The 13548-nt window shown below is 38.4% G+C and overlaps 1 protein-coding gene across 3 annotated transcripts in view; it reads right to left on the bottom strand.

Moving 5' to 3' along the window:
* Positions 1–13548, bottom strand: part of ETV1 (ETS variant transcription factor 1) — a 57332-nt gene that overhangs the window by 29981 nt on the left and 13803 nt on the right. For all 3 annotated transcript variants that reach the window (XM_069959340.1, XM_069959342.1, XM_069959341.1), the window contains one exon: positions 11038–11091. In XM_069959340.1, coding sequence (XP_069815441.1) covers positions 11038–11091 — 54 coding nt within the window. The remainder of the gene's footprint in view (positions 1–11037; positions 11092–13548) is intronic.

The following is a 13548-nucleotide window of genomic DNA, read 5'->3' as shown; positions in this document are numbered from 1 at the left end:
GCATGGATGAGTTGTATTTATTTTTTATTGTATGATGGATTTTGCAGCATCCCGCTTTACAGCAGAGCCCAATTAGCGTATAATTAGTTAAGCGATAAGCGGCGTTTATATAACATAGCACCTGGTCGAATTCCAGAAGCAAAAGGGGATGACCTGCGTGTAGATAAGGACTACGGTGTCACAAGCTTTTTTTTTTTTTTCAATCTGTCTTCCTGTACAAGAAAACAAGACTGAAAGCACTTGACATATATCAGAGGCTCTCGCAGATTGTCTTCCAGTACATTTACCTCTGCCAAACCAGTGCCCTTCCCCCATGCCAAAATCCATTACTGAAAGGCCTAATCTCAGCTATCAGCATAGAGTGCCTTTTATGGAGCCATTAAACCATTTTTCTTGTTTACTGTGCCCGAAGAAAGATGTGAATTATGTCTGTGACAAATCTAGCGATAACATTTCTAAACCGCTATTAAAAACCTACACTAAAAAAATAAATAAAAAAATATTAAAGAAAATAAAATCCACCACTGACCTTAGCTTAACTAGTTTGATATTGCGATAAGTCTTCATGTCAAACTTTCGAGTAAGAAGCAAAAAAATAATAATAATAATTCAACTCCTGTGAATTTTTATTAATCATCGGATCAGCTGAACATTTCCATGTCTAAAAATATCAACAATGTGGAAGAAAAACTTAGTTTTGTTCCGTTTCAAATATTATTTTGGTTCTTTCCAGTTGATGACAGTCAGAGCTATTTGCAGTGGTGCAGGAAACACTAAACATTGAGTAACCCAATGAAAAGAGGGGGAACGTGTAGTGTCCCCTAGATATGGAAGTCAGGTTATCATACAGTGATGAGCTCTTGATAACTTTCTTGGAAATATGTGAATGTTCATCCGTTTGGGACCAGGTAAAGAACCCTCAAACAGATGCCTACAGATGGGCTACTCTTCCTTCTAGAAGAGATTCTTACTCGGCTATTATTCCTCAGTCAAGTTTCAAGGCTTCTAAATTGTAGAGATGCTACCTCCAATAGGTGTCACTAGAGAGCAAGCTCTCTTTCTTCTGGTAGTGAGCTATATGTTCTCAGCTGTCAGATCAACTAGAACACTTGCATGCACACTCAGCCGAGCTAAGCCCACATACGTATGGGGTGGAGGAGATGACCATTCAGCCGACAGCTATCTAAACTGAATGGCCAGTGTTAGGTCCAAGGTCGAGGATAGACTCCATATTCCATATTGTGACCTGTAATAATTCCCGTCAGTTGCTTCCCGTGTATAGATCAACCTATACTCTGGGTTTTCAGAAAAAGAAAGGAAAATATGAAAAATAAATTATTCTCAATTATGGCTAATGCAGAAAGCATATGCCTCGCTGACACCATCCAGCACCATGTGACAGGCTGCAGTTTATCCGCCACAGGCTCAGCCCCCTAGCGGCCACCCCCAGGGTCCAGGCAACAAGTGCAGGTTACATGTCACCTCTGTCAGCTCCCGTACTCAGCAAGTGTGCAGCTGAAGATTACAGGAGACACAGAGAGACAGATGGTCTGTATTTGGCTTAACCCTACAGCTGTAAAATTGGTTAAGGGCAAAGGTGACGGGGCTAATGATAGAGAAGGAGATTGTGCAGAGCCCAGACCGTGCATCGATTTTCTGTAAGTGAGCAGAATTTTTGTCTGGGGTAAAAGAAGTTACTAACCTTCCATAACCCGACCCCTCCGGAGCTTGTTAAATGTGACACTAAAATATCTAATGGAATAGGTTGTTCATACCATCACTGAACCATTGGGTTACCATAGCCTGGATGGATGGACAGAGAGATAGATAGATAGATAGATAGATAGATAGATAGATAGATAGATAGATGATAGATAGATAGATAGATAGATAGGAGATAGATAGATAGGAGATAGATAGGAGATAGATAGATAGATAGATAGATAGATAGATAGATAGATAGATAGATAGGAGATAGATAGATAGATAGATAGATAGATAGATATATAGATAGATAGATAGATATCCAAAAACTAACTGCAGCACACAGGACTTAGTGAAAAAAGTTCAATCTGTATTGGTGATTATTCCATACAAAACACACGGTAAATGGAAAGCGACGTTTCGACGTCTCAATGACGTCTTTTTCAAGCCAGTGAATCACTGGCTTGAAAAAGACGTCATTGAGACGTCAAAACGTTGCTTTCCATTTACCGTGTGTTTTGTATGGAATAATCACCAATACAGATTGAACTTTTTTCACTAAGTCCTGTGTGCTGCAGTTACTTTTTGGATGTTTATATAGACACCTGTGGATCGGGGTGTGAACCACGGCACCGGGCAAAGCTTTCAATTGAGTGCTGCGGAACTTGTGTTTGATAGATAGATAGATAGGATATAAGTGAAATTAAAAACACATTTATTAAAAAAATACATTAAATGTTATTAACGAGTTTCATGTGAACTGTCAAAAAAATATAAACAAAAATAAAAATAGTAAAAAAAAAAAATTGCAAAGTTTACGCTCCTAGGTTTCCGCTCAGTCGTCTATGCAGTTTACACTATAAGCTCCAGAGTTCATGAATTATTTAGAGACTTTTTGAGGCACTTCAGTCCGGGACCGATTCGGACAATGACCATAAATTAGAGCGGTGTGAAATGTAACACATGCCTCATGGCGTTCTGCGGATGGTATATGGCCAGTGTTAATGGGCTCTGACAAATGATAACACGGTATGAATTACGCATATTGCCATGTTCTATCTATAAACTGCCAACAAGCGACAGCTCCGAGCCATGCCAGGACCCGGGCGCGCTCCCTCACATTCTGAAATATTATACGCTGCAGCCCGGAGAAACCAGATTCATGGTCAGGAACGGAAAATTTTAGTACAACAACTGCGCAATAAACACAACAATTATTTTATGGGATGGCGGCATTAGTCACAATTGAGATTTTGACTCCTTTATGTAACAGATAGTGAAGCCTTTATGTAAGGAAGTGTTTCCAGATGACTCCTTATAATGTAATACAAGAGGGAAATTATAAGAAGGATAAGAAGAAGATCGCTCATCCACTCCCAAAATATTTAGTAATAAATTCCTAATGCAGCCCACTCACCGACATAATGTATCTGTACAAACAATACGCCTCTATGATAGGGGTTCAGCCACAGTTACACAAGGACTGAGGAAATACTGCAACAGGAGCAGTATTATAGTAGGTATATTCCTGTATATAGGAGCAGTATTATAGTAGTTATATTCTTGTATATAGGAGCAGCATTATAGTAGTTATATTCCTGTATATAGGAGCAGTATTATAGTAGTTATATCCCTGTATATAGGAGCAGTATTATAGTAGTTATATTCTTGTACATAGGAGCAGTATTATAGTAGTTATATTCTTGTATATAGGAGCAGTATTATAGTAGTTATATTCTTGTATATAGGAGCAGCATTATAGTAGTTATATTCCTGTATATAGGAGCAGTATTATAGTAGTTATATCCCTGTATATAGGAGCAGTATTATAGTAGTTATATTCTTGTACATAGGAGCAGTATTATAGTAGTTATATTCTTGTACATAGGAGCAGTATTATAGTAGTTATATTCTTGTATATAGGAGCAGCATTATAGTAGTTATATTCCTGTATATAGGAGCAGTATTATAGTAGTTATATCCCTGTATATAGGAGCAGTATTATAGTAGTTATATTCTTGTACATAGGAGCAGTATTATAGTAGTTATATTCTTGTATATAGGAGCAGCATTATAGTAGTTATATTCCTGTATATAGGAGCAGTATTATAGTAGTTATATCCCTGTATATAGGAGCAGTATTATAGTAGTTATATTCTTGTATATAGGAGCAGTATTATAGTAGTTATATTCTTGTATATAGGAGCAGCATTATAGTAGTTATATTCCTGTATATAGGAGCAGTATTATAGTAGTTATATCCCTGTATATAGGAGCAGTATTATAGTAGTTATATCCCTGTATATAGGAGCAGTATTATAGTAGTTATATTCTTGTATATAGGAGCAGTATTATAGTAGTTATATTCCTGTATATAGGAGCAGTATTATAGTAGTTATATTCTTGTATATAGGAGCAGTATTATAGTAGTTATATTCCTGTATATAGGGGGCAGTATTATAGTAGTTATATTCCTGTATATAGAAGCAGTATTATAGTAGTTATATTCCTGTATATAGGGGGCAGTATTATAGTAGTTATATTCTTGTATATAGGAGCAGTATTATAGTAGTTATATTCTTGTATATAGGAGCAGTATTATAGTAGTTATATTCCTGTATATAGGAGCAGTATTATAGTAGTTATATTCTTGTATATAGGAGCAGTATTATAGTAGTTATATTCTTGTATATAGGAGCAGTATTATAGTAGTTATATTCTTGTATATAGGACCAGTATTATAGTAGCTATAGTCTTGTATATAGGAGCAGTATTATGGTAGTTATATTCCTGTATACAGGAGCAGTATTATAGTAGTTATATTCCTGTATATAGGAGCAGTATTATAGTAGTTATATTCTTGTATATAAGAAGCAGTATTATAGTAGTTATATTCCTGTATATAGGAGCAGTATTCTAGTAGTTATATTTCTGTATATAGGAGCAGTATTATAGTAGTTATATTCCTGTATATAGGAGCAGTATTATAGTAGTTATATTCTTGTATATAGCAGTATTATAGTAGTTATATTCCTGTATATAGGAGCAGTAGTATAGTAGTTATATTCTTGTATATAAGGGCAGTATTATAGTAGTTATATTCCTGTATATAGGAGCAGTATTATAGTAGTTATATTCTTGTATATAGGAGCAGTATTATAGTAGTTATATTCTTGTATATAGGAGCAGTATTATAGTAGGTATATTCCTGTATATAGGAGCAGTATTATAGTAGTTATATTCCTGTACATAGGAGCAGTATTATAGTAGTTATATATAACAATGTAGGAAGTAGATCCGAGTTAGCACCAATGTTCATACGCTGTTAGTTCTATACCCATGAGCTACGATAATTCCAAATGAGGATTCTAGGCAGCAGTGTGCAGCGTGGAGGTGCAAAAAGCTAAACCAGTGTAGGTATAATCCAACAAAAGAGAAAAAGGAGCTTGCACTCACCACAGAATGCGTGGTTAACCACGTGAAACGGCTGTAGCCATCAGACGCCCCTGCCTTCACTTCCCCTCCGCACACATGTCCATGGAGACTGAATAAACGTATGTCTTTTGCAGCAATTCTGTGGTGAGTGCAAGCTTCTTTTTCTCTTTTGTTGGATTATAGTAGTTATATTCTTGTATAGGAGCAGTATTATAGTAGTTATATTCCTGTATATAGGAGCAGTATTATAGTAGTTATATTCTTGTATATAGGGGCAGTATTATAGTAGTTATATTCTTGTATATAGGAGCAGTATTATAGTAGTTATATTCTTGTATATAGGTGGCAGTATTATAGTAGTTATGTGGAGAAGGAGAAATATGCAGTCGCACTCACCCTTGGACTTTCAGCTGAGCGGCTTTATTGCAATTCACAAGGTGCGGGGAGGGAGAGGACTCAGGTGTGTACGCGTCCTGGGACGGCCGTTTCGGGGATACGCCCCCTTTGTCGACCTGGTCGACAAAGGGGGCGTATCCCCGAAACGGCCGTCCCAGGACGCGTACACACCTGAGTCCTCTCCCTCCCCGCACCTTGTGAATTGCAATAAAGCCGCTCAGCTGAAAGTCCAAGGGTGAGTGCGACTGCATATTTCTCCTTCTCCACTTCAGTACCTCTCACCTCTGTAGTGTGCACCCCCTTTCAGCAGCCATATTCACACACGCTGTCTGGCCCAAAGGACTTACCCAAGGTTCCATCTAGAAAGTGCATTGTCTTGGAGTGGTGCAGGCTTCTGTATCTCACTACCCACTATTATAGTAGTTATATTCTTGTATATAGGGGCAGTATTATAGTAGTTATATTCTTGTATATAGGAGCAGTATTATAGTAGTTATATTCTTGTATATAGGTGGCAGTATTATAGTAGTTATATTCTTGTATATAGGGGCAGTATTATAGTAGTTATATTCTTGTATATAGGAGGTAGTATTATAGTAATTATATCCTTGTATATAAGGGGGCAGTATTATAGTAGTTATATTCTCATATATAGGAGCAGTATTATATTAGTTATATTCTTGCACATACAGGCCAATATTTTAGTAGATATAGTTAATAGGTGAATGGATTTGTAAAGATATATATATATATATATCTGTTACTTAGTGCTTTTTGTCACTTATGCAAGTTATTATCATTACTCTTGTAACCTCATGAATTGTAATGCCTTTTGCTATTTTTTCAGTCACTTAAACTTACTTTAAAAATAAATAAATAAATAAAACAAAAGGTTGGAGATAAATGAGCATCAGCTTTAAAACCTGACAGCTTCCTTTGTATTCATTCACACCCAGAAGCTACAATGATGCATTTTTAATTCTTCCTGTGCTGTAATGTAAGGTGCATGGTGAACACATCTGCATATTCATGTAGGGGATCGGTAGCGACACCCTCTCTGTACACCCTATAGGATGTTACTATCTCTGTTGGTTGTTATTGGTGTTATAATGTTTGCACTCTACTTGTGATTTGCTCATTTTACTTTATTAGTTTACCATCAATTGCCTGGAGTCTCAATCAAGGAAACCTACAACAACGTGGAGTTTACTAGGACCCTGTAGAGAACTGGAATCTGCACATGATCAAAGCAGTGTTTAATGCAGGCAAGGAAACTGTCACTCGGTTTATTTCACCTTAAATGAGTGTATTACTTCCATCATTCTGTTCAGCCGTTCTCCTAATATGCAGGAGAATATGACTCTTTCCACACCCCTCCCCCCGACCTCCAGCTGCTGATTGACTGTTGACTGCCTATACACAACATGGATAGATAACTGCCAATCAGCAGCTGGTGGGCGGAGTTTTCTGCTTCTTATGAATATCCAGGACTACTGAGCTCATGCACATAATGGAGAGAACCAGTTATTGTCCATGTTATACAGGAGGATATCTCTGGATCAGCTGCACAGGACAATGTAAGTGATACATCATTCTGTTCAGCTTCTCTGTCACTAGTTTATGCTACCCTAAGATAGGACACCATAATCCTACTGACAGAGTCTCTTCAACCTACTTTCTTCTTGTTAATGTGCTCTATATAGTAACTTGGATGACTACCACTAGGGGTGTTGTTACAGGAACTTACCTAGGACCTACTAGATCCTGGGGTTTCCTGTGTATATGAAATGAGTTATGATTCCATATGGACTTCTTTACTTTTTCTGAATTGCCCAGTCCAGTGGCCGGGGGAGGAGTAGGCTTACTGTCCCTTTAAAGTGTCACTGTCGTTTTTTTTTTTTTCCAGAAATCAATAGTACAGGTGATTTTAAGGAACTTTGTAATTGGGGTAATTAGCCAAAAAATGCATTTTTATCATGAAAAAGCCGTTTGAAGCTCTCCCCCCTGTCTTCATGGTTTTCTATATAGAGGGAAGGGGTGTAGGGAGATGAGGCACTAAAACAGGACAACAAAGAGTTATTTTCTGCTACATCACCGGGCTATCTCCTCTGACAGTCAGCACTGACCTCTCTGACCTCTGAACATTGGCTTTCACACAGGTCCCGCTGTGTAATCCTTTGTTCTCTGCTTTCTGCTGCCGACTAATCTCCCTCCTCCCCCCTCCCCTCTCCATAGGTTACACAGGGCCCGTCTGATGTAAAAGAGTGGAGATTTCCTGATAATGAGCAGTGGATGAGAGGAGGGGGGCTGGGGAAAGTATATATATATATTTTTTTTTTTTGTTTTTTTTTTGTTTTTTTTGTGCTGCCATCATGGTACAAAGGCCGTATATAACAAGCAGCAATGACACATTGTACAGACTAGAGAACTGTCACTACTCCTCATTGATAATAAAGACTACAACCCCCAGTATCTCCTGCCAGGATGAGTGACAAGGTGCAGAACCCTCACAATCATCAGGGTTGAGAAAAATCAGCGGCTCCTATTGGACATTTCTAAGAATTTAAGGTTACCGGCCCTTTAATAAAATCTAGATACAAGGACACTAAGGTGGAGATGATCTTTTCAGAGACCGGCCGTTCCGTGACCCGGCCGTGTCACAGAACGGCCAGTCTCATACATTGTATGAACATGACCTGTGTTCACACTCCAGTCAGAGGATCCATTCAGATTCTATGTGACCGGAAGGATAGCAGAGCATGGAGAACGATTTTTTCCCATTCAAACGACAAATGCTACGGTGACTGCAGTGTGAACAGAGCCTTATCTGCATTGTTCCATATTTTACAATGTTGTGAAAAAAAAAAAGAGAAACAGTGATGTGAGTTGCACCAAATGACATCTTCAGCTCTGCTAAGGCCCGGTTCACACTGAATTTTTTGCAGTCCGTTTTTGTATACTGTATGTTAAAAAACTGATTTATTAAAAAACTGTATAATTTTCAGAGCTTGTTGTTAGGTCATCTGTTTCTGCAAGGTCCTGCGTGACCTCTAGGTTTATGACATGCTCTTCACTTCTTTATGTAACACCTTGTTTAATAAAAATTTGATAAAAAAAAAAAAAAAAAACATGCGTTTTGATCCGTTTTGTACAATGTAAAAACGGATCAAAATCAATGCACACAAACATCTGTTTTTTCATCCATTTACAAAAAAAAACATAAAAAAAACAGACAGCAAAAACACAAAGTGAACCCAGCCTAAAACGATATCATTAGTTGTGCCAAAGGGCGACCTCTAGCCTGCAACATCTGTGCTGCAAATTGTGCCAAATGACAATTTCAGCTCTGCTGTATCTGCATAGTGTTAAAGGCCAACACTGAAACTGTCAATTGTCATCACCTGCAATACAGAGGAGCAGATTTGATGTTGTCTTTTGGCATAACTCACACTGTAGATATAGCAGAGCTGAGTCGGTCATTTGGTAACACTAGTGATACAGATGAGCAGGCCTGATGTTGACTTCTGGTATAACTCCAGGTGCAGATGTAGCAGAGCCGAGTCTTTCACTTGACCCCACTTGTGATACAGATGATGCTTGATGCTGTCTTTCATGATGTAGCAGAGCCAAGTCTTTGCTAACACTTGTATAAGGCTGGGTTCACACTACGTTTTTGCAATCTGTTTTTTGGGAAAAAACGGATGAAAAACCGATGGAAAAAAACTGATTCAGCTGTTTGCATCCGTTTTGATCCGTTTTTCCATTGACTTCCATTATAAAAAAAAAACAAAAACGGATCAAAACGAATCCGTTTTTTTTTTGACAGACACAAAAATGTGGTCGACCTCATTTTTGTGTCCGTCACAAAAAAGAAACGGATCCGTTTTGATCATTTTTTTTTTATTATTATTATTATTATAATTGAAGTCAATGGAAAAAGTTGCATCTGTTTTTTCCATCTGTTTTTTGCAAAAAAAAAAAAAAAAAAAACGGATGAAAATAAAACAGTTTGCAAAAACGTAGTGTGAATCCAGCCTTACAGATGAGCAGACTTGATGTTGTCTTTTGGCATAACTCACAATGCAGATGTAGCAGGGATGAGTCTGTCATTTGGTACTACTTGTGGCACAGACGGGCAGACTTGATGTTCTCTCTTGGCATAGCCCACACTGTAGGTACAGTAGAGCCGAGTCTGTCATTCGGTTACACTTGTGATACAGATGAGCAGACTCAACACTGTCATTTGACATAGCTCCCAATCCAGATGTAGCAGAGCCGAGCTTGTCATTTGGCACCACTTGTGCTATAGATGCAGCAGACTCTACTACGCCTGACAAGCTCAGCTCATACCATAAAGGAATAAGCGAGGAGCCGCAAGGACTTTGTCCAGGCTGCACGACGATGGGGGTTATTACTGTAATTCACAGCGCCGCATAGCAAAGCAAAACCACAAACCCCGGCAATAAAAAAATAATCATTCGAGCTGCAAAGAATAAAGATCCTTCAAGACTCCTTGAGGTTGGTGTAAAAGGAGGAAGGAACTGTCCGCAGCCGACCATGAACTATAATAACCTCTAAGGCACAGGGTGCTGACCTACAATGGTATAATGGGGAGGGGGGGAAAGGATATAACATGACCCCATCTGCGGCTAGTAAGTGCATCTTCTCTAATAGAGCGTTTACACAGACAGATTTATCTGTCAGCGGTTGCAAAACTACAACTCCCATCATGGTTTTGCAACCGCTGGAGTGCCACAGTTTGGGGAATGTATGCAAGTCTGACTGCAGTAAACAGTATTGTTCAGATCAACTGGTTTCAGAAAGTTATATAGATTTGTAATTTATTTCTATGTAAAAATCTGCAGTTTCCCAGTACTTATTAACTGCTGTATGCCCTGCAGGAAGTGGTGTATTCTTTCCAGTCTGACACAGTGCTCTCTGCTGCCACCTCTGTCCATGTCAGGAATTATCCAGAGCAGGAGAGGTTTTCTATGGGGATTTGCTGTTGCTCTGGACAGTTCCTGATATGGACAGAGGTGGCAGCAAAGAGCAGTGTGTCAGACCCAGTGTGCGGAGAACACAACACTTCCTGCAGGTAATACAGCAGCTGATAAGTACTGGAAGACTGGAGATTTTTTAAATAGAAGTAAATTACAAATCTGTACAACTTTCTAAAACCAGCTGATTTAAAGAAAAATATTTTCACTGGAGTACCCCTTTAAACTTGACGCATTAGTCCAGCATCCCAAATACAGCCTCAAAGGGGTTAAATTCAAAAATTCCCCTCTGCTACATCTGTCTAACCCAGTGACTCATTGGTATAGCAGAGGATTCCGACCTCCATTACATCCAGGCTTCATTAGATTACACAGAATAGGAACAATCACTTCAGAACATCCAGAAGGAATAAACCCCAGGATATAAGGAAGCGGTGGCCATGGCCCTATGTCCTGGAGAGCAGAGTAACCGAGGAGGAGGAGGAGGAGGAGGAAGACGACTTACAGTTATCAGCCTGGTAGTCTGGAACAAACTGCTCATCGTTGTCCGGCACCTGAGCTGTGAAGACAAGAGAGAGAATAATGTAAGAAAAGGAACTGAAGGAAAATATGGCGCCTAATAATAAAAAGTCACAGCATAAGGATATCTCCTATCTATCTATCTATCTATCTATCTATCTCCTATCTATCTATCTATCTCCTATCTATCTATCTCCTATCTATCTATCTATCTATCTCCTATCTATCTATCTCCTATCTATCTATCTCCTATCTATCTATCTATCTATCTATCTATCTATCTATCTATCTATCTATCTATCTATCTATCTATCTATTATCTATCTCCTATCTATCTATCTATCTATCTCCTATCTATCTATCTTCTATCTATCTATCTATCTATCTCCTATCTATCTCCTATCTATCTATCTATCTCCTATCCATCTACTATCAATCTCCTATCCATCTACTATCTATCTATCTATCTATACAATAGATATTCAGCTGCACTTCCTAGATGAGCGGGTGCCAGGGAATGTCCCGACCGCGGACCCCGTAGATACCAGTCCAATAGATATATCTATCTATCTATCTATCTATCTATCTATCAGAAATACATACATATCATTATATATATTTTTTATCAGAGTTAGTAAAAATTTGCTAGAAAAATATAGCCCATATACTGTATGACAGACACATGATGAAATGTGGTGGACGCTATTATAGTTAAAGGGTTCTACTGGGCGCCACTGGTTTTGGTCATGTGACAAGTCTGGCACCACATCTACAGCACATCAGAACAATCTAAGGTGTAAACCTAGTGATAGATAGATAGATAGATAGATAGATAGATAGATAGATAGATAGATAGATAGGAGATAGATAGATAGATAGATAGATAGATAGATAGGAGATAGATAGATAGATAGATAGATAGATAGATAGATAGGAGATAGATAGATAGATAGATAGATAGATAGATAGATAGATAGATAGGAGATAGATAGGAGATAGATAGATAGATAGATAGATAGATAGATAGATAGATAGATAGATAGGAGATAGGAGATAGATAGATAGGAGATAGATAGATAGATAGATAGATAGATAGATAGATAGATAGATAGATAGATAGATAGATAGGAGATAGATAGATAGGAGATAGATAGATAGATAGATAGATAGATAGATAGATAGATAATAGATAGATAGATAGATAGATAGATAGATAGATAGGAGATAGATAGATAGATAGATAGATAGATTGATAGAGAGATAGATAGATAGATAGATAGATAGATAGATAATAGATAGATAGATAGATAGATAGATAGATAGATAGGAGATATATAGATAGATAGATAGATAGGAGATAGATAGATAGATAATAGATAGATAATAGATAGATAGATAGATAGATAGATAGATAGGAGATAGATAGATAGATAGATAGATAGATAGATAGATAGATAGGAGATAGATAGATAGGAGATAGATAGATAATAGATAGGAGATAGATAGATAGATAGATAGATAGGAGATAGATAGATAGATAGATAATAGATAGATAGATAATAGATAATAGATAGATAGATAATAGATAGATACAAATGTTCATCATAAAAACTTCATGTAGCAGAGCTGAGTTGGTGATTGGACACACCCTAGGCTGACAGTATACAGCGCTATGATATTATATAGGACTGCTCCCTGATGATGCCGCTACCTGTCCCCCACTATAGACATGTATTATTCCCCCCGGTGAGGACTGACACCGTGTCACCTCCATGTATAGGTCCCCGAATCCCCGGCCGCCGCCGCTGCTGAATCGTCTGATTGTGCGGATGTATAAGAGCCCATTGTGCTTTGTTTCGGGCTGTATGTTTAGGCAGCGATATAAAGGGTCATTGTGCATCATTAACGCTACTAATGTTTTTGCTGTGAGCGCCGGGAGAAGCGTCTGATGGAGACCGTCCACAAGAACACGGCCAAAGGTTTCCAGAAAGTTCTAGAAAGACTGAAGGACCCAACAATACTGTAGATACATGCAAGACAGACAGAGACTTCTCAGAGGGTTCTGTATGTAGTGGCAGGTGGGAAAGAGAGAGAGAGAGAGAGAGAGAGAGAGAGAGAGAGAGAGAGAGAGAGAGAGAGAGAGGGGGGGGGGGAGGAAAGAGGGAGAGAGAGCAAGAGAGAGAGAAAACTAGAGAGAATGAGAACACAAGAGCAAGAAAGAATGAGAGAGAGGGGGAAAGAAAGAGAGCAAGAAAGAGAGAAAACTAGAGAGAATGAGAGCACGAGAGCAAGAGAGAACGTGAGAGAGAGCGTGAGAGAGAAAACTAGAGAATAAGAGCAAGAGGATGAGAGAGAGAGAGCGCGCGCAAGAGAGCGAGAGAGCAAGGAAACTAGAAAGAATGAGAGCAAGAGGTCAAGAGAGAGAGCGCAAGAGAGCGAGAGAGAGAAAACTAGAGAGAATGAGCGTACAAGAGCAAGAAAGAATGAAAGAGAGGGG

Source organism: Dendropsophus ebraccatus, chromosome 2 (assembly GCF_027789765.1).
Source record: "Dendropsophus ebraccatus isolate aDenEbr1 chromosome 2, aDenEbr1.pat, whole genome shotgun sequence".
Taxonomy (NCBI): domain Eukaryota; kingdom Metazoa; phylum Chordata; class Amphibia; order Anura; family Hylidae; genus Dendropsophus; species Dendropsophus ebraccatus.
The sequence above is the reverse complement of the archived record's forward strand: the minus strand, read 5'-3'. Positions and strand labels throughout refer to the sequence as shown.